The sequence below is a fragment of the Atractosteus spatula genome, chromosome 20 (assembly GCF_055471065.1).
Source record: "Atractosteus spatula isolate fAtrSpa1 chromosome 20, fAtrSpa1.hap1, whole genome shotgun sequence".
In the NCBI taxonomy this organism is placed as follows: Eukaryota; Metazoa; Chordata; class Actinopteri; order Semionotiformes; family Lepisosteidae; genus Atractosteus; species Atractosteus spatula.
This window is the reverse complement of record NC_142725.1, coordinates 7670141-7691400: the sequence shown is the minus strand read 5'-3', so window position 1 is coordinate 7691400 and position 21260 is coordinate 7670141. Positions and strand designations below refer to the sequence as shown.

Below are 21260 nucleotides of genomic sequence, written 5' to 3'. Positions count from 1 at the left end.
TCTTAGCAAAATTGCACTTACCCCAAACTGCTTTTAATTTACAAAAAGTTTCATGTCATTTGCCAAACCGCTTTATACCATACGGTGTCGCGGACAGCCGGAGCCTACCCAGCCAGCAACGAGCACAAGGCAGGGTACACCCTGGATGGGGCGCCAGTCCATCTCAGGGCAAGAACAAGCCGATCATACATGGGGACAATTTGGAGGCCATGGTAAAGGTCGAGGTGGGAAATTTGGCCCGGACACCGGGATAACTTCCCTTCTCTTATCGAGAAATGCCCGGGGATCTTTAATGACCACTGAGAGTCAGGACCTCGGTTTAACGTCTCATCCGAAAGACGGCGCCCACTACAGTATTGTGTCCCCGCCACTATACTGGGGTACTAGGACCCACACAGAACCTTAGCATCCCAGGAGGTCTCCCATCCAGGTACTGACCAGGCTCAACCCTGCTGAGCCTCAGTGGAGCTGCCAGTTGAGAGCTGCAGGGTGATATGGCTGCTGGCTTAACAAGTTTCATATACAGAAAATATTACTTCAAATGCAGACTAGAACAAGGAGGAAACAAAGAGCAATTCATTTTATTTCTTTTTTTATTGAAAAACAATGACCTTCTCACTACAAACACACGTACACACGTCCAAGACAAGAGCAAATAACAACGGTTCATTCTCTCAGCTGCATCCTTGAGGAAGTCCTTTGCGCAGTAATGTTGACAAATAGCTGCCCAGATCTTCATCCTAACAGGAAAAAAAAAGGTTAGAATGTACAGGCTTTTAAAAGTTAAAACTTACAGAAAATAAGATTGCTCTACTTCTTCCCAGAAAAAAATGAACTTCTATGTACATTATATTTACACATTTTTAACTACAGCTATATTATATGAATTTGCAACTGCACATTTTAGAGAAAAGCTAAACCAATTCAAAGAAAAAGATGAAAATCTTAGACACTCTTCCAAACTAGTGGAGCATGGTACAGACCTGGACCATCATTTTAAGTTTGATGTTTGAGTTTTCAGCTTAATCCTGTAATCTTTCTCTGAGCCATCCACATGCTCTACTTATTGACAAAGAAGATTGAGATGTTTAAATATTTTTTCATTTAAAAAAAAAAAATGAACCAATTATTGTTGTTTGGAAAAGTTTTTTTGTTGTTTTCCAAAAGTTTGGAAAAGAGTCAGATAATTGTATAAATGGCTTGAAACAGGTAGAATTAGCTTGTTGTGTCTCTTTCCTATACATGTACATCACCACCAAAACCAAACTATGCATTGGTGTGAAAGCTGCTACCTCCAAAAACAATATTCTCTCTCACATTGGAAGTCAGAAACCATGTTCAAAGAGTGTTGAAAGGTAGACAGAACTACAAAGCTTGAAAATGAAGTGTACAGCCACTACAACAGCTAGTATACCTAGAAGAACCTTGCTCAAGGCCACTTTATTGCAGACTCTGATGTAGTTCTTCAAAACTAATTTAAGGAACCTAAACTGGTGGTCCTGACAGATGCATAAATCAGGCCCACAGGTCAATCTTACCACATCAACAGCTCGTCTGTCTGCAGTGGATAAATTTAATCATTATTTGTCACTGAGCCCCCCGTAGATGTATCCACCCTCACAATTTCCAACTGGCTAGCCTGGGACTTTCTCACCATTCTGCTACAGTGGGGCACAGTCAACCCTAGCATGTTTTTTCCTAACACCTTGGTAGTTTTCACTCTTCATGTGCCCACCGGCAGGAAATGACAAACAGACTAAGGTGACAAGACGGCAGTCTCAGTACAGGAGGTATTTACTGGACAGATATAGAAGTTTTGCATTAGTAACATATATTTCATAACAGAAAGAACAATGCAGTTTTTGAAGGGAAGATCTGCATGATGTGAAGCAGAAATCAATAAGCAGGTAGATGTGTAAAACCCAGTTGCCGTGAGCCAGTTTCTTGTCCCAAACCAGCTGTCCCAGTCAGGATGAAGACTATTACAGAACCTGCAGAAACTCTGCAGTGAGGGTCTGGAACTCCAGCAAACTTCACTGGACACCTGGGGGAAGGGTTCCTGGGTTGATAATTCACTGAAGTGACTTCAATAAAATTCTGCTTTACAAGCGTAAAGTTAGATTGAGATAAATGAATCACTTCTAATGGGAATTTCATAACTAAGGGTGATGGTAATGGGAAATAGACTAATTCTTTAATGAGAGAAGGCATGAACAGAATTCTTGCAAAAGACAAAATCTGATGGACTGTTCTACAAAACTAGTCTATTCTAGTCTGATTTATGTAACTATTATGCTTTCAGACAGTTCAACAAATTCAGAGCTGTCAGTCATAAATCTGACAACCTGTCAATAAGATACTCAAGATACATTTTGAAACTGCTTTGCAACCTGTTATTTTTGCCTCTTAGAAATGTTTTGCAAGTCATTCCATGATTATGGTGAATATCTGCCATCATGTCTTGAAGGACTACAGTCATTGATATTTTGAAATATTTTTAAAAAGTAAAAACAAAACATTGATAGATGAGATTGAAATTAATGCAGAGATGGGGATAAATCTGATTCAAGTTTCACACGTATAACGATAACCCCAGGATTAAATGAATATAACCAAATACACTCATAAAAAGGATAGTTTAGGGGCTCAGTTCCTTATGTACGTGAAATTACTGAAAAAGTTCTAAATCCTCTCAAAATTGATCAGGGAAACCAGTGATTCTGTCAACAAGGAACATGTCATGGTTTGGGAAAGAAAAAATAATCAAAATAATCATAGCATTACTAGTCCACAGCTTCAATTTTTTAGTTTAATTGTCAAGTAAGTCTGGTGGTTATTTTTATTTTTCAACATATTAAACTGGCAACACTGCTCTTGTAAAATGAAATGCGTCATATATGAGTGAGTCTACTGGAATACTCATTTTAAGTAGTTATGTTTTTGGGGGGTGCTGGCTGCCCAGTATACATTCAGTGTGCATTAATCTGCAAAAGGCTGGGAAGCACTAATCAATTAGCTGGTGTTTTACACATGGTATCGATAAACTACATAACTGTTACTTGCGTCTTTAAGTAGAATAAACTGAATCTCCGTCATTTAATGTTTGCAGTTAACAGAAATGCGAAGACGTTAACGTTACAAATACAGGTACCATCTGAAACTGAATTAATTTATGGACAAACTGCATCTTAAAAGAGAAAATTCTACCAGTGTAACTGTGACACTTAATTAAATATCCTGTTTTCTGCGCTAGAAGGCTGCAGGAAAGAGCATAAACCAAGGTAAGTAAGACACTGTGCAAGATCACACAAATAAAACGTGAAAAATTCAGTTTGATTAACCACAGCATGCAAAAGCCCATTTCAGCTCAGTGTGATTTAACAGCGAAATAAAATTAAAACCGAGCAAAACCACAAATACAATAGCGTCCAGTGCAGCACAGACGACATCTTCAGGTGCTTGTGGTTTGAAATGTGTCGTGGTGTGCAGTGATGGTGATAGCAATTGTTTCGGGGTGCAAAACAGTGAAACTACTCCACTGTTCATGAATTAGGCAGTTTGCCCATAGTGAGCATCCACCTCTATTTTCTATACATGCACCACGTGATTTTACTTCTGATTTGATCTTTATTTCCCATGAACACTATTACAGAAAAAAGAGCTACTGTGCAGACTCAGCAAGGAGTCAACTTAATGTTGCACGCTGTGTTGAGGTGTTCAATACACAGTGCCCTACAGGCTCTCAAACCCTGAAGTGATTACCCACCTACTGTGACTTCCTCTATCTGTTGCTGCAAGAGCAACTTCAGAGCCATTTTTCTTTCATAGTGTATTTATTTGTAAAGATGACTGAACGCAGAAGCTGAACTGGCTACTGGGGATTCAGTTAGAAAATAAGCAATGTTGCTTTCACACTTACACAGACTGGTGGACCACCAGGAGCTTTGCATGGTTAAAATTTAAGCATGACAGTGGATCCAGAGATGTCGGTCACAATTTAACTTAAAGTTAAAATAAGGGAATGAATGATTTCTTTCAGCGAGAAGCGTGAAACATTTAATTATGAGTATTCAGAACCTGCATCCTAAAATGAGAACTGCATTTTTTCTATTCACTTTTCCATCGTGCTAAAATTACACGTGCTGTAGATAGTAGGGTGAATTCAGCTTTCACAGTACAGCATCACTACATTTCCTTACTTTCACTTAATCCATCTGCGTGACGTGCATTTTTCAAATCTGCACTACTTAAAACAGCAGTTTACAGTTTACTCTGCATTTCAATAAAATGCATCATCCAGTCTGTCCGAGTATGTTTTTGCTCCTATTTCAATGAGAGTATGCATAAATCTGGAGGGCACTATATTTATAGAAATGAGAGATTTCTTTTATGAATCATACATATCTACCTTCAATGACTCAGATCAAACAGGCTCTTGGTCATTTGCATGCTATCTGAAATGGATCTACCGTTCTGTGCTCTTACCTGATAGCTCCATGAGAGCAGCAGGATTTTTGTGCTGGGATCATCAGCCGTCGACGACACTTTAATGAGAATGGATTCCACCATCACAGTGCCATCTGGGAGGAGCTGGATGCTGTACTCTTTCAGAACACTAGTGGAGAAAAGCACAGAAGTCAACAAGACATCATAGTGGGATCTCATTAAATCCAAGAAGCTAAGCAAGACTGGGCCTGGCCATTACCGGTATGGAGACTTCTAAGGAAAATCTTTAGCTTTCTACGATATCATCCCGTCCATCTACTGACTCTAACAGAGGAACAGGAGCCTATCACAGCAAGGTATAAGATAGGACACAACCTGGATAGGATGCGGGTCCATCTCAGGGGACACACAGGCCCAATTGTCCCAGAAGCTTTAGAGTCCTACCTTGACTGGTGTGGCGACACCCTGGGTTTATCTGGCTTTGATTTTAATAATAATTGCTTATACTTATATAGCGCTTTTCTGGACACTCCACTCAAAGAGCTTTACAGGTAATGGGGATCCCCTCCACCAGTGTGCAGCCCCACTTGGATGATGTGACGGCAGCCATAGTGCGCCTGTACACTCACCACAACCCCCCGCTATCAGTGGGGAGGAGGAGAGCAGAGTGATGAAGCCATTTCATAGACGGGGATTATTAGGAGGCCATGATTGGTAAGGGACAGGGGGAAATGTAGCCAGGACACCGGGGTTACACCCCTACTCTTTGCGAGAAACGCTCTGGGATTTTTAACGACCACAGAGAGTCAGGACCTCGGTTTTACGTCTCATCTGAAGGACGGCGCCCGTTTACAGTATAGTGTCAGCATCACTATATTGGGGCATTAGGACGCCCCCTGCTGGCCCCACTAACACCTCTTCCAGCAGCAACCTTAGTTTTTCCCAGGAGGTCTCCTATCCAGGTACTGACCAGGCTCACACCTGCTGAGCTTCAGTGGGGCTGCCAGTTGTGAGATGCAGAGTGATACGGCTGCTGGCAAAAGGGGGATCATTTTCATGCCAAAGACTTCAGCTGAGTGTTGCTGAAAGGTGACGTGACAGTACCATAGAGAGTTGCGACATACCCGATGACAAGCGTGTCCACCAGAAAATTACACTCCCGGCTCTAAGAATCCTTGCGTTTTCTTCCAAGTCCGCTCTTCATTGCTCAAGCTAATGTAGCCCCCTTTTTGGAAACTCTGTGCGTCGCTGCTTCTTTTACCGAAACGGCCCCCAGATGCGTTCGGAGCCCCGTGCAGAACGGCTCTTACCCTTTGAGGTGCGCGTAGATCCTGTTGAGCGTGTCGGGGTCGCTGTGGGGGTCCTGCAGCTGGACCCGGCAGGTGAAGCGCAGCTGGTGCTCGCTCAGGCCCAGCTCCTTCAGGGCCTGATCGGGAGAGACCAGGCGCAGGCTCTGCAAAGGCAAACGGGATCTCTGCTCACACTCTCGGCACAGGGGCAGAGACGCAACCGGCCTGAAGCACAGCCTAACGAAGGCGGTTCAGCATCGGTGCCCCTTCAAGAGCTACGCAGATTAAAGATTAGAGAAGGGCTTCAAAGCCGATCCCAATAGACTAACGAGTATTCAAATCATGATTAATTGCTTTCGTTCACGGCATTTTTCATCCCAAAGAAGTTCACAAACGGAAGGGAGCCCACTTTATGCACCCCTGTGCAGCACCTACTGTAAAAAATGCTAATTAAATTAAAGGGGGATTCGCAAAAAAAGCATACCGAAACATTTGAAATTATTACCGTACAGATTAAATGTAATGCCATAGAGAAGATTTTATTTCTGTTTTCTGAAATGAGGCACCTGCGTGTTTTTGTTTTACTCAGTGGAATCATATCAGAAGCTTATACATCATGTCACATAATAGACAGCTAAAAGCTAATTTCATATCATTCCATCCACCCACTAGGAACTGGAGCCCAGCAAGACAGGTTACACCATAGACAGGACGTTGGTCCATAGCAGGGGACACTCAGACTCTAGGCCTAATATTTCCAGTCGCCAATTAACCTACCAGTCTGTCTTTAGACTGTGTGAGGAAACCAGAACACCCACAGGAAACCAGTGCAAGCGTGGTGAGAACATACAAACTCCACACAGACAGCACCCCAGAAATTGAACCCAAGGCCCCAGTGAAAGCAACCTGACCTAATTCCATATCAGTTTTACAGTATGTTGCAGATCCATATTAACAAATAGGACAACAAAACAACAAATAACATACACAAATTGATTTAGCCAATTTGCTTTCCTTTAAAAAAACAATATAAAACACAGCGACTTACACAAATCCCAAACAGAATTTTAAAAACGGGCAGAATGCCATCGTTTGGAAATGAACCAAAAGGTGAAGCACATCTGTAATGAGGTTTAATGAGCTGTCTTGAACGGGACAGTATAAAAAAAAACAGTGAGCATAGCTACTGGACTGAAGAAGCAATTTTAAATCAGTGATTTACTGGTGAACCCTAGGTTCATGGACATTCAGAGAGCCCCCTAAGGAACTGGATCTATTAATCACAAAGCTGCAGACAGAGCACAGCACAAGGCAACATGCCAGCTCTCCCATATTCACTGCAGAATTAACCCTGTGCCATCTTTCTTTCCTAATAGAGCACTTCATTAAAGCTCAGCAGTTCCGAAAGATCAACTAGATAAGTGAAGCTTGTGTAGGAATAATTGTCTATCGTGAAGGAATTTATGAAGGATAAAAGTAAATGGAAATAAAGCATGAGCAGTTTTGCTGATGCGGGCAGACACTTACACTGTCCTTCATGATGAGGGTGCCGTGCATTGCTCTGGGCTTCTTCGGGTCAGGTAAAGGGCCTGCAAAAGAACCGGAAGAGACCGCATTTTAATTTTGGAATGCAATTGCCTCTCATCGCAAAGAATGAAACGTTCGCTGTCTACGAGAATGCAAACCGGGAAAGGTTATCCTTCAATGATGAGTTTAGGTTTTGGAATTCTCTGACAATTCTGCTTGCCCTCCAGCTCAGATAAAAGTCACAATAAACAGCCCATGCATCCAGTGCTTTACTGTGCTCACAGAAGAACTTACTATTTCTTTGACACTGTGACGAGCCTGTTTGCCTTGCATTACGATAATCGCTGTTCATGATCATGATCGCCCATACAGCATCTTTATTCTGCTTTCACACTTCTTAATTCGTACATTGATTAATTTTAGTCCTGCTGAATGGCACACAAAGAAGAGGTCTACTACACAAAACAGTGACTTTTGATTAATAAATGATTACTGTGCCATATAAAGGACCACAAAAGACAAATTGATATTTTATTCTATTCCACTAGCTTATAAAAACTACTTGTAAAATAATATATGGTGATGACAATAATTATAGTGGGAGTTAAGTAATAACCACTTTTAACATGTTAATAGCTGGTGCATAACTGGTACTAATAGTAACATGAAGCCATACCACGTGCAATACTGAATCCGACTTGTAAATTTGTTTTAGATGTACTGCTGCCCTCTTACCTCCAAGACTGGCCTCCCTCTTTAGAAGATTCAGTGAAATATCTACAGGAACATTGGGATTGGTGACCACAGTGGCTGTCTCACCATTGGCTGGCATGAAGCAGTTTATACCTATCAATGAAACACGTTAAAGCAAAGTGATCAATACAATAAAGCTCCTAAGATCTTTTGGAGCAAATCATAGTTACATCTGAAAATCAAGAGATGTTACTAGGAGCTAAAGAGCTCAAATCGTCTGGGACAAAATACCCAGTCCAGTTGTTGAAATGGACTTTCTGGGAACTTTAGGAAGTGTCTGGATGAAATTCTGGAAACTTAACTTGAGCAAGATGATTGCCCAGCCCTTGTTTATAAACTTATTTCTAATCCTGCTGTTGGTAACTTGTGCCGTCTCCTTGTTTGTGTGGTGTTTTTATGTGCTTACTGGCAACAAACATTATTGGGACACCCAGGCAATACTGCTGCAATGGAACCGATTTCTTAGTGTTGTTCATGCCAGCAGCCATATCACTCTGCAACTCACAGCTGGCAGCCCACTGAAGTTAACCAGGTGTGAGCCCGGTCAGTACCTGGATGGGAGAGCTCCTGGGAAAAACTAAGGTTGCTGCTGGAAGAGGTGTTAGTGGGGCCAGCAGGGGGCGCTCACCCTGCGGTCCATGTGGGTCCTAATGCCCCAGTATAGTGACGGGGACACTATACTGTAAACAGGTGCCGTCTTTGGATGAGACATAAAACCGAGGTCCTGACTCTCTGTGGTCATTAAAAATCCCAGGGAGTTTCTCGAGAAGAGTAGGGGTGTAACCCCAGTGTCCTGGCCAAATTTCCCATTGGCCCTTACCAATCATGGCCTCATAATAATCCCCATCTCTGAATTGGCTTCATTATTCTGCTCTCCTCCCCACTGAGAGCTGATGTGTGGGGAGCGTTCTGGCGCACTATGGCTGCCGTCGCATCATCCAGGTGGGGCTGCACACTGGTGGTGGTGGAGGGGAGTTCCCATTACCTGTAAAGTGCTTTTAGTGGAGTGTCCAGAAAAGCGCTATATAAGTGTAAGCAATTATTAATTATTATTAGTGTTCCCAAAGGAAAGTGCAACTGAAGATGTGAAGTGCTGGTAATCATATCTAAGCTTCCAGGCAGCAATCATCTGCTATCTGCACTTGTCCTTTCAGACTGATCACACGGTTTATTTCTAAGTTTTTAAGGAATTTTATTAGTTGAAAGTTTTAGTTTCTATTTTAAAGACTGATATACAGTATAACAGAACGCAGCGCTAATAAGTCCAAGGTTAAACAGATAGATGAGCAACTAAGCAGGCATTGTGAAAGACAAATGCATGCCAGAGCACGAAAAAACTTTGCAGAGGATGGAATACTGGGAGGCTGCTAGACAGTGCTGGGGCCCTGGGTTCAATATCTGGGGTGCTATCTTAGTGGTGTTTTCCCCATTTTCATGTGGGGTTCCTCCAAGAGTCCCAGCTTCCTCCCACAGTCCAGAGACGTACTGGAAGGTGAATTGGCATCTGGGAAGACTGGCCCTGGCGTGAGTATATGCATGTCTGCGTTTGTGTCCGTTGTGTAGACTGGCATCCCATCCAGAGTGTAGCCTGCCTTGCGCCCATTGCTTGCTGGGATAGACTCCAGCTCCCTCCCAACCCCGAGCTTGAAGAAGTGCTAGAAACCAGATACTTACTGTTGGAACAGATACTTACTGAACTCCTGCTCTATCTTCTCCTTGAGGAACTCCATCTTCTTGGCCTCCCCATGCACCAGGAGGACACTGCGGGGCTCAGCCATGCGGATCAGCTGCATTATCCCCTTAGCATCTGCGTGGGCGCTGAAGGACATGTACTCCACCTGCATCTTCACTTCCAGCTGCAGCAACCGAGTAAATAATAAAGCACTAAATTATAAAGCTTATATACTGTTCTGTCAGTGTTACCTACTGTACATACCACAGTCTCCTAATACTGTCATTCCTAGTAAATACCCCCCAAAAACACTGGATTACATTCTCAGGGATTGATCGAGGCCTACTGAAGTTAAATATGTTGCGTTGTATCTAGTAATGAACTAAACTGCAGTATCTCTTTCACATGTTCGCTGTGAAACTTTCACTCAAGAGGCTGTAACATGGCCATATAGTGAATTCCCTAAGTTACTATGCTGAAATATTCACATCTTATATAATAAACATGCCACCAATCATGCATAATTGTCTAGTCATAGGCTTAGCTAAATGATAATTACTATTCTCTTAGAAATCTTAAAGCAAACTAATTGTTTTTATAGTGCATTTGGCATTAGAAGCAAATGAAGATGCTCTCGTGCAGCCATCAAGTCAAGACACTTTAAATAGGGGTGCACAGTGCTTGCCTAAAAGTCAGCAGGGAGACTGTTAACAGAGATCTTCAGGGAGACTATGAGAGGAGTTCAGCCTAGAGATCAGTCTCAGGGCTCCTAGACAGAAACCATGAATTCTGGTAGAACGTCATTAAAACTCACTAGTTTTAGCTCACTATCGCTCATTTTGTTTACACTAATATTGTTCTCTGCTCACCAGTCTGTATTATGTTGTAATGATAGTCCACTTGGTTTAGTAAAGCTATGTACTTTATTCTATGAGGCGCTGGCAGAAGCTCTTACTGTAGGAAGAATCAAACTCTAGGCTTCCCTGTGCGATTGCAAGACAGAGGTAGATATTATTTTTCAGCAATATCATGTAACAGATTACAATTCAATGTCTGCCAGTTTGGATTCCTCTTTCCTGGGACTTTAGATTTCACTGGACTACTCAGCAGCAGTGAATACAAGGGATTCAATGTGATCGAAGATCTTAAATACAACTGTGTTCAATATAGACTAGTTGTCTATATTGTCCAAATGTTTAAAAATGTTTCATTACTCATCATTTCCAAGAACTTCTCTTCACCATATTTTGAATGTAGAAATGCCTACAATTTTACCAACCTCCCCTGTTTCCTTAATTCTCATGTAAATTTTTGCTTTGGGTGCTGGATGACTTTGTTTATGAAATAAATCTTGGGTGTTATTTGCCTCTCTGAATCCCTTTATACATCCTCAAGACCCACATGAAGCTCTAATCGCATTCACTGGCCAAAATATGCACACACAAAAAATCCGAAAATCGAAATACTTTTTCACCGAACTGTAGCATCAGCCTCAAAATAAGGTCAGGTTGATCAAAATGTCACATATTAAAACTGATCATGTACAGTAAAGTGCTTCTGATGTGGTAAGCAGAAGGAAATTTTGTTGGCAGCCCATTACGTGGAATGACCTGGTAGAAATATACAAGGTCTGAGTTATCAACCTACAATCAACGAAGTGGGCCCGGAAAATATATTATACAATACGGAACGAGTCTTTAATTTCCTTAGTAATGCATCACAAGCTGAACTGTTTAAAAAGAACCTGCTGTATTACTGCAAAACGACTGGTCATAGAAGACTGGTCAACCAATGACAGTTTAGTAGCTGCTACCAGCTTCTTAGGCAATTTCTAACAAGCTACAATACTCTTATTAGTTTGCTACAGTTAATATAAAGGCAAATGACTAAGGCACTGGTACTGCTCTACTTACTGGAACACTTACTCCTCAGTCGGAGGCCTAAATGCTTTCTCACTTACCACTTGCCTTCCCTCCATCTCCAGCTTCTTCTGCCCACTCAGGATCTTGTGTCCCACAGTGCCTTGCACACAGTAGCCTGGCATGATGACCTAGGACAATATTTCAGGCTTCATTCCTAAAACGTATTGGGCTCTCAATCACAAAGCAGTGACAGAATTACAGAAAGCTCAGCTGTTTACCGACCGAGATGACTGCAGTGAACAGATTTACAGAAACGGGGTACATTCAGTGAGCTTCCTTAGATATAAAAAAACTACTTATCCAAATAACAAAAAGAATTAACCTGGAAGTTACATACTGTGGTGATACAATCCCAGTGGCCAAAAAGGTCGATACCAAAAGGGAACCACTACATGTGAGGTTTTCTTTACGTTTTGACTTAAAAACATGGTTTTTGCTACTTTTGTGATGGCTTATTATTAAGAACATGAATCAGAACATCTGGAACCACTTTAGTTTTTTTTAATTTAATCATCATCCATCCATTTTGTACCCACTTTAGCCAATTCAGGAGTGCAAGGCAGGGTACACCGCAGATGGGACACCAGTCCACTGCAGGGCACACACAGACACGCACCCACTCATGCCTGCGCAAATTTTCCCAGAAGCCAATCAAGCGACCAGTTTGTCTTTGGACTGTTGGAAGGAAACCAGAGCACCTGTGTTGCACATGAACACGGGGAGAACGTGCAAACTCCACACAGACGGCACCCCAGGAATTGAACCCAGGGCCCCAGCGCAGTGAGGCAGCAATGCTGACCACTGTGCCACCCTGTTACCTGTTTGATAATCATCACTTTGTTAAACTACATTAAAAATGTCTCAGGTTTAGGGAGTAAATCAATTAATTTGACGATCACCTTTCAGAAATACGTGACCAAGTCTTATCATGGTCATGTGCCAACAGTCAGTCATTTCTCTTTCACAATGTACCCTCACAACAGCTTTCCAAGTCTCTTCTCACTGTTCTGTTCAGGTTTCTCTGGTACAGGTTCCCTGGGTCCCTTAAACAGCATTTACCGATTTTGTAAAATAACATTTAGATAATTATGAACACACAAAATGTGAAATGATCATTTTCAAAACTGTCTCGTAAGAAATTTAATTGTGCGTGCTGTGTATGTTCTTCCCTCTGTGCTTTAATGAGAACCTCTTACTCCTCGTTACCACTTTCAAACTAAGAATTAAGAAACACTTCCATCTAGCGACAAAATGCAGTTACCAGCTCAGGGATCTTAGATGAAAACTACTCCACTGACTATAACCATAAACTGGAATTTTTACTTTCTTACTCAATAAAAAGGAACTTTTTTTTTTCAGGTTGTCCAATTATTTCATGCAAAGGACAAAGATAATTAAGTTTAGCTGCAAATGGTTTGGCCACATTAGCAATATATGCATTCCCTAGGATTTGTTTTCCATTACAGTTTAGTTTTACAATACTTCTGACAGGATTTTATTTTTTTCCCCCCGTGGATAAGAGAATAGTTACAGTCTGCTGCTGTGTTTTGAAGAATGTTCATTTCTCCAGGGAAATAATTTGGGTGCATCTAAAAACAAAAAAAATACTGAAGCAAAGAAGACTCACTGGCAATATCAGGGTTTTCTCCATAAAGAATGTCGTGTTACATGCAAGATACTAAGAATTCTCTATTCAGTTAGCATGCACAGTGTATAAGCAACAAATGAATCAGTGTGTGCAAACAGGAGTTTCTAAGCAATGTGTAGGCCCAGCAAATTACTCACAAATAAAATATTAAGAACTGTGGCATTCAGGTCTTGGGGACTTTTACAAACGCCTTCTGGTAGCAAAAGCTCCACTGCTCACGCCCGCTCTTTTGAGAAGCATACAGATGGAGCTGATGAGGACTGACAGGAAGGATAAGGTACCGCGTGCAGGCGGGGAACACCTCTGCGTCTGCTCTGTCCGGTTCGGGCCCTGTGACTCACCATATTCTTCTCGTTGCCAGCCCACTTCTTGAAGATCTGAAGAGACTGCCCGGCATGCAGCATCCCTGGTGTCGCAAACACTACCTGAGAAGACACGCCCCAGGTCAGTGTTTTCATTCCTGTGGGGGGCTGGCTCTGTTGAACCCTGGCTTCCAGGAGGCACATTGCCCTGGGCAGCTGCGACTGGCAGAGCTCTTCCTCGGCTGGGCCGGGCTGGGCCAGGTTTACCAGCCTACCAGCTACCAAGCAAAGCAGGCTGCTCTCCTCCATATCAGCCCCCTCTCATCGTCTACTGCTGCTCCCACAGAATTAACAGTATTTGCCACCCTTTTATTCGATGCATTTTAAAGATTAAGGAAATATTCCCCCCCCCCCCAAGTCTATAACCTGCATTAGTTTATTAATTATGCTCCTCATTTGTAATCCTTCTCAGCTACTGTGTAGAAACTACAACATAATGCAGTATGCTTAGAGCACTTAGGTTTTAGTTTTTGATTATTATTCTGGTGACAGCTAAACATATTGAATCTTTTTTCCCCAAATAATTCTAATTGATTTCTAATTTTTTAAATACTAAATGTATTCAATTGGACACATTTAAAATATGACATGAAATGGTAGGTGTTTACAAATAAAAAAAACCCAAATACAAATAAGTCTTTTGTAGGCCTGCCTCAAGTCCCATCATTACTGACAAAAAAGTGGAAGTATTAAATTAAATCCAAGACTGTACCATGGGTCCTGGATTGTCAGCGTAGGATCGGTCAAATGCCTTGATGTGCTTGAACTCAAACATGTTCCTCTGGACAAACGTTTTTCGGATCTTCTGGTTTGTCCAGGTGATGAAAAGTTTGTAGTAATGATTGGCTTTCTCAGTCAGGCCAGTGGAGAAGTAAATGGGCGCCTTCAGGTTCATTCTCTCCCTATACAGAAGGAGGCACAGGCAGTGAGTGTGTGCTACCTTGGATTACAAGGCGAGACGATGCCCTCAATTTCATGTTTCAGATGAAAATGTGGTGGTGAAAATCCAAAACTGCTCTTGCTGAATTAAAACTTTACCTTCAAACTTACATATTCATTCAAAACTGCATGCTAAAATATCTAGAACATGGTATTGGACCTGCATGATATAATCAATCTCTGCCGTGTTCAGAGAAGGATTTCATTTTTTGCCATCAGCTGACCCAAGATTCAAGTGTCACATATAAAGACGGAATTTGTCTAGTGACAACAGGTGAAATACAAATATCTTTGATTATTATTACGGTGGTCAAAGCATATAGACCATATGGTCAAACCACGCTATTCATATAGAAGTGTTGGTACTGTAAATGGATATGTAGAGTGATAGATAAATTGTAAATCATACATTGGTGTAATATGAACAAAATATTCTGTTGAATTAAATATGAACAAAATGTTCTGTTCTTGAATTTGTCATAAACCCCAGCTGTATTGAGCATATTCCAAAGCACAGCTGCACGCTAAAACTCACAGAACGGTCCATTTCCTCAAATTAAAACAAAGAAGGACTAACACTAAAAGTAAACACGACATAGTACTGCATGGTCAAAACACCTATGCAAGTATATCCAAAACTGACTGCTTACCAGAATGTTTCTAGCAGAATGCAAAGCTCCTGAGCTCTTCCCAAAGCAAAGACGGGAATAAGGACCTGCAGAAATGAACAAAGAACTGCTTAACAGAGCCTTGCTCTTTCTGACGCAGGGCTGACACCCCTTCACTGGTAGGACATTATTTTAAAAGTGAGGCCAAACAGTGCCAAGCAACTCTGCCAACACACTACTGTGCAGACCTTTCCTCCTCGTTCCACTGTCTCGTGCACTTTCTTCAGGAAGTCTCTTTCTCGGCAGCGTTTGGAGTCTCGGATGGTGGTGGCGTACGTGGACTCGGAGATCATGATGTCGGGACGACACTTATCAATCCATGCAGCTCTGCGGGACATTGAAAATGGGTTGAAAATCACTTTGATGTTTAGTTTGCCTAAAAAAGCATCTGGTAATTTCTAAGGACATCCATACGTGTACCGGTGGGTGCACGCTGTAATGTTTCGCTGGTTCAGAGAAAGGTACTTTAGTCTTTAATCGGCTATTAAATACTTTACTTATTTCAAAATGAACGGGAAAACAAGTCTCCCACAGCCGCAAAGCAGCTCATTTCATAACTACACCTCAGAAGTCACTTTAAACTTAAATATTCATTCAAAACTGCATGCTAAAATATCTAGAACATGGTATTGGACCTGCATGATATAATCAATCTCTGCCGTGTTCAGAGAAGGATTTCATTTTTTGCCATCAGCTGACCCAAGATTCAAGTGTCAAGTCCATTAGAAATCAGTGATGGGTAGCAGGACCAGTTCTATTTTCTATTCCTTTACCTGCGAAACCAGCAGATCGCGGGCACTTGTAAATGAAAAGGAAGTATCCCACACAGAAAAAGGAGACCTCTTTTTAAAACAATATGGAATTAGCAAAATCTTTTTTTATCCAAACAATTTGGAATCACAAATGTCACAGACAAAGGTCTGCGACTCACCTTTTACAGCTATGGGCTCTGTACAGGACACAAAGACCAGAGGAACACACTCCTCTTACTTGCCCACCTGTCAGAATCCTGCACGATTACACCTGCTGCCAGCACAGTGCCTCTGTAGACAGTAGCCGGCACCGGCTGGAAGAGGAGTGTTCCCTATGAGGAAGTGTGTTTAAAGCCAAGAACAGGAGCCACTCTTTACCCAAAGGGTGGGGGGAGTATGGAACACGCTACCCAGCCATGTGGCTGAAGCCGATACCCTGGCATCTATCAAGAAGTGTCTGGATGAGATCCTTGGATACTACCAAACTAGAAGAGCCCGACAGGATCCGATTACGACTTGGAGAAACTCAATCAAGGCCAGACCATGACACGGCCCCTGGCTTAACCCAACCATGTCTGCATCACGGGACTCTGGTTGCTGGTTTACTAGTTAAAAATAGATTTACCATTTTAAATCTAGCTTCGAAATTAAAGAAATTAAATAGCCAAGAAAACAACATGACACCTACCCCAAATGTCTGTCTGGTGTCATATTATAATCCCCCTAGACAAAAAAAAAAGTTAAAGATGACTCAGAATGTACAGGTTATTCACATATCTTTTTTATTTGAACTGTTTTACATAAAGAGTAAAATTAAATACTGTATTTGTCAAGTAAATCTTGAATATCTTCTCAAGACCAGCCTCATGAGTAACATCAAATAACTCTACTAAAAGGCGGATATGAAATTATTTTGGTGTGTAAACAGCATCACAGTCTTACCTACCTAATTAGACATACAATGTGTGCTCCAACAACATCAGGTTACAACTGTGTGTATCCCTACAGTTTATTACGCTGAAGACAAGTTAATCAAAGACATAGAAAATCAGTTAGTATCCTAACTTGCAATAGATGATCATACATTTTTAGATGCAGGGCTCAATTATGTTGAGATAAAAAAAATTGTACATGCACTATGCAAGTTATTCCCTTCAGTAACACATAGGCCACAGGAAGACTTGTGCTCTTTACTTACAGTGTAGACCACAGATTCTGACCCAACTTTAATCTGTACCATGGCAGCTCCCAATACATGGCCTGCATAGTAGGCTTTAATCTCCAACTCGTCATCCACCTACAAACACAAACCCTTATATAGCACCGTTCCCTTCACATGAACAAGCTCCATTCTTAAGACGACAACACAGAGTCACGCGGACAAACGCCAAAATGTTATACATGCTTCTTTGCATTACTATAATTATCAGAAAAAAAAAGAGATCTCAAGGTATTCGAGTGTTAAAAACTGTGCACACAAAATCTGTCGATAAGCATGATCATGAGGTCTACGTGGGTCCTAATGCCCCAGTATAGTGACGGGGACACTATACAGTAAAAAGTCATTCGGATGAGATGTAAAAACTGAGGCCCTGACTCTCTGTGGTCTTAAAAAATCCCAGGGCGTTTCTCAAAAAGAGTAGGGGTGTCACCCCGGCGTCCTGGCCAAATTTCCCATTGGCCATTACTGATTGTGGCCTCCTAATAATCCCCATCGATGAATTGGCTTCATTACTCTGTTCTCCTCCCCACTGAGAGCTGGTGTGTGGGGAGTGTACTGGCGCACTATGGCTGCCGTCGCATCATCCAGGTGGGGCTGGAGGGGATCCCCATTACCTGTAAAGCACTTTGAGTGGAGTGTCCAGAAAAGCGCTATATAAAAGTGTAAGCAATTATGAATTACTATTATTATTAAGAATCCCTTGCGTAAATTAAAGTGGTAAAATTTGCTGCGTTAATATATTACAAGCCTTTGGTTTACAGAGACTTAGATTTCTTTTAGAGGTACCTAAGATGAACCACTTTGCTTGCAATGAAGACTGGTAAAAATACTCCCAATCAACTGAAACAGTTGTTTTTTGGTGGGCAGCAAATGAAACCGCTCAAGTGAAAACACAACTTCCAAGCCGGATTTCTGCAAAGTGAAAATCGGCAGTGAAAAGGTCACCTGGACTGTCTGATGGAGGTTTATTGCCACCACTTTCTTCATGCAGTCTTTGATCATCTGCGAGGTGAAGAAGTTGGTCTCGCCCTTCTTGTCCACGGTGATCTTCCGGAAGTCCTCCAGCAGGATGGGGCAGATGGCCTTGGTGGGGTGGGTCATGTATATAGGCCCATCGTAGCCCACCATCTCACTCATGTAGGGGAGGGCGCCACAGTGATCCAGGTGGAAATGGCTGAGAGACAAAGACCGGAATATCAGGTCTCATCTTTATCAAAACATAAAGCACTTCCTGGGCAATAACAGAAATGAGCTTCCTCGTTTATCTCTTTAGGATCAATTTGGCATACTTCACAAACGTTTGTGGACGTTTAGTACTTTCGAGCTTTCGGAACCGCCGGGTGTTTATCAGCTCAGCTCGAGTCCTGGAAGTGGTTCTGCACAACTTAAGCAGCAGACCAAGCCAAGGGACTTTAAATCAACAACCTCGACAGCATCCAATAAATGGGAATAACTGTGCAGCCTGTAAAGCCTCAGCTATGTTCCAAACACTGGTCTCGGCTATGCCACTCTGCCAACTCCCAGGCATGCTCAGTTCCCACCTCAAACCACACTGGCGCGTTCATGCGATATTAAAAATGAGGCAATAAGTTCCTAATAGACACTATAAGGGCAGGGATAATTCACACTCAGACAGCTTCCCCATGAAACAGCTCGCATATCACCATTCAAAACACACAAAACATTAAATAGATTTCATGTCTTTGAAGTACATTCTTTGGGAGCTTAAACAATGAAGCGAACCAGCAAAACACTCCATTTTTAACTGTTATGTACAATTTCACAGTTACGTTTGTCCTTAATACGGCTGTCTTGAGGATTGTTTAGATTTTTTATTTGCTTCGTCAATACTGGCTGACAACATAAAAGCACCAATAAGATAAATGCACCGATATATTCATCAAGTGAAAAGGTTACATGGAGATCCTTAGGCAGGCATAGATCTTGGTCCTCAAGTGCTGGATTCCAGCAGGTTTCAAAGTTATCTTTGAATCAACATTGGACTTGAAAACAACTGACTTGACTTCCTATCCAACTAGGCCACTGCGTCCCGATTCAATAACCCTGCCCTAAACTTTTAATTTTCATTTCGGATGGGGGTAAATGTCTAGAAAATTATAAAGGTCAAACCTTATGATGACACAATCCAGAAACTCTGTTAGCCGTCCGTTCTGTGTAATATAGGAGAAATCTGGGAAACGCCTCTGATAAAACAAACAAAAGATACAATAGTTTGCGATATTGTAATATTCATCCATCCACCCTTGTTCTAAGCCACTTCATCCTGTACGGGGTCACAGGGGAGTCGGAACGTATCCCAGCAAGCAACGAACGCAAGGCAGGATACAGCCTGGATGGGACGCCAGTCCGTCACCGGGCACACACAGACACAAATATGCACACGCTCACACCCAGGGCCAATTTTCCCAGACCCCAGTATGTCTTTACACTGCGGGATTAAACCAGGGCACCGGGAAGACAGTCACACAAACCAGTGGAGAACATACAGACTCCACACAGACAGAACCCTAAGAATTGAAGCCGGGGCCTCAGCGTCGCAAGGCGGCAAAGCCAACCACTGCACCAATATGTCTCCCCAAAACATTTTAAAACTACAATAAATAGAAATAGCTATTAAAGGGCCCTAACTGAAATACAAAATAGGACATTAAACACTAAGGCAAACATGAAACAGAACTACATAATTGGGTGATAAAAAGAAGTATATGCAGTCAAAATGTCAGCAAAAAGAACACTTTCCTACAGTGACACAAATTCACAGGGAATGTTATGTTAAGACAAGGCGATCCACAGTTCAAAACTGCTCACGTCATCATTGTATCCCATGTGCATCCCACAATCCAGCATGACATTCTTCCCACCAATGGAAACCAAGATACAGCTTCGCCCCACATCCTGGCCAGCACCTGCAAGACAGGAAAGACGTTACTTCAGGCAGCAATCCATACGCACTACTAGGCCACACAAAACTTGCAGAGGGAATAAGGGCAAAGCCGATCATATAAATGTTTTATTTCATTGGGAGTAAACTGCAATATGCAATCCACATTACCACAACACACGTCTGCACCCACCACAACATTTCCAAAGGCAATACACTATATTGGTCTCTGTGGGGCTCATACTGTAGGTGTATTACATTCTGAGTCTGACAACACATCAATGAAGTAGTACTTAGTTTGACCCAATGGTTTCAAAGTGTTATAGTTATTAGAAATTGCTTCTGCTGAGATTCTGTCATTTCTCCTCATTCTAACTCCGCCGAAGTATGAGCCAGAGTACCGTAAAGCACTGTTGTACTGATCTACAAACTCACAGGTACCGATTCAAATGCAGGACAAAGAAGGATATTATTCAGTGAAGAACTATCTCATTTACACCGTTTGCTACTGACATCTTACCTAAAGGAGTTACTTTTATCTCGGGCATCCTGTAGAAACGCTCGCCTTCTTTCTACCGGCGTGATCACGGTCAGTTGTTGCAAAAGAGTGTACCCATCTGCATGAAGGGGAAACCACAAATCTTCATTTTCAATTCAATGACGAATAACCATCATTCACTGAAAATCTAAAAAAAACCATACTTCACACAGCATATGCAATTAGATTCAAGCAGGCATCAAGTCTTTCCACCTCGGGGACCTAGCAAAGGCTGAGTTGGAATATGTAAAACAACTACTGAGAATGAAAACGAGAGAGAACCACAATAGAATACATTCAAGTAAAATGATTTAAAGTGTTTAACTTCCGAAACAAACATGATTCTAAAACTTTTTCCAGTTCAAAATGCTATAAATTCCATCAGAGATCTTCGATGCATAAGTACATCACTTACTTCAACGTAAAATGACGGTATGAAAATATTATCACCTAAACAATGTTCAAGTCTGGTTTTCTACTAGCGGGGTAATCTTTTTTAAAAAATCAGCTTCATCTGCTGTACGCTGCCATCTTGTATGCAATGACACCCACCACGCGATTTCTCTTTGATTGACAACAGCATAGCCCAATCAGCGTCATGGATTAGAGCAGTTGATAAC

At 41.9% G+C, this 21260-nt stretch overlaps 1 protein-coding gene across 2 annotated transcripts; it reads right to left on the bottom strand.

Annotated features, from left to right (window-relative positions):
- Positions 1 to 579: 579 nt before the first annotated feature.
- Positions 580 to 21211, bottom strand: ints11 (integrator complex subunit 11). 2 transcript variants are annotated; one of them, XM_088938018.1, is made up of 18 exons: positions 21056 to 21211; positions 20623 to 20719; positions 20030 to 20127; positions 19331 to 19404; positions 18146 to 18374; positions 17177 to 17275; positions 16667 to 16701; positions 15415 to 15553; positions 15209 to 15273; positions 14332 to 14521; positions 13599 to 13682; positions 11648 to 11737; positions 9709 to 9871; positions 7998 to 8108; positions 7263 to 7324; positions 5757 to 5899; positions 4486 to 4615; positions 580 to 740 (listed from the first exon to the last, which is right to left on the bottom strand). In XM_088938018.1, the coding sequence occupies exons 2-18, from the start codon at positions 20648 to 20650 to the stop codon at positions 675 to 677; spliced, it is 1806 nt and encodes a 601-aa protein (XP_088794144.1). In that variant the 5' UTR covers positions 20651 to 20719; positions 21056 to 21211; the 3' UTR covers positions 580 to 674. The 2 variants fall into 2 exon arrangements, with proteins under 2 accessions (XP_088794144.1, XP_088794145.1); XM_088938019.1 differs by having other exon boundaries at positions 21091 to 21206.
- Between the last annotated feature and the right edge of the window lie 49 nt (positions 21212 to 21260).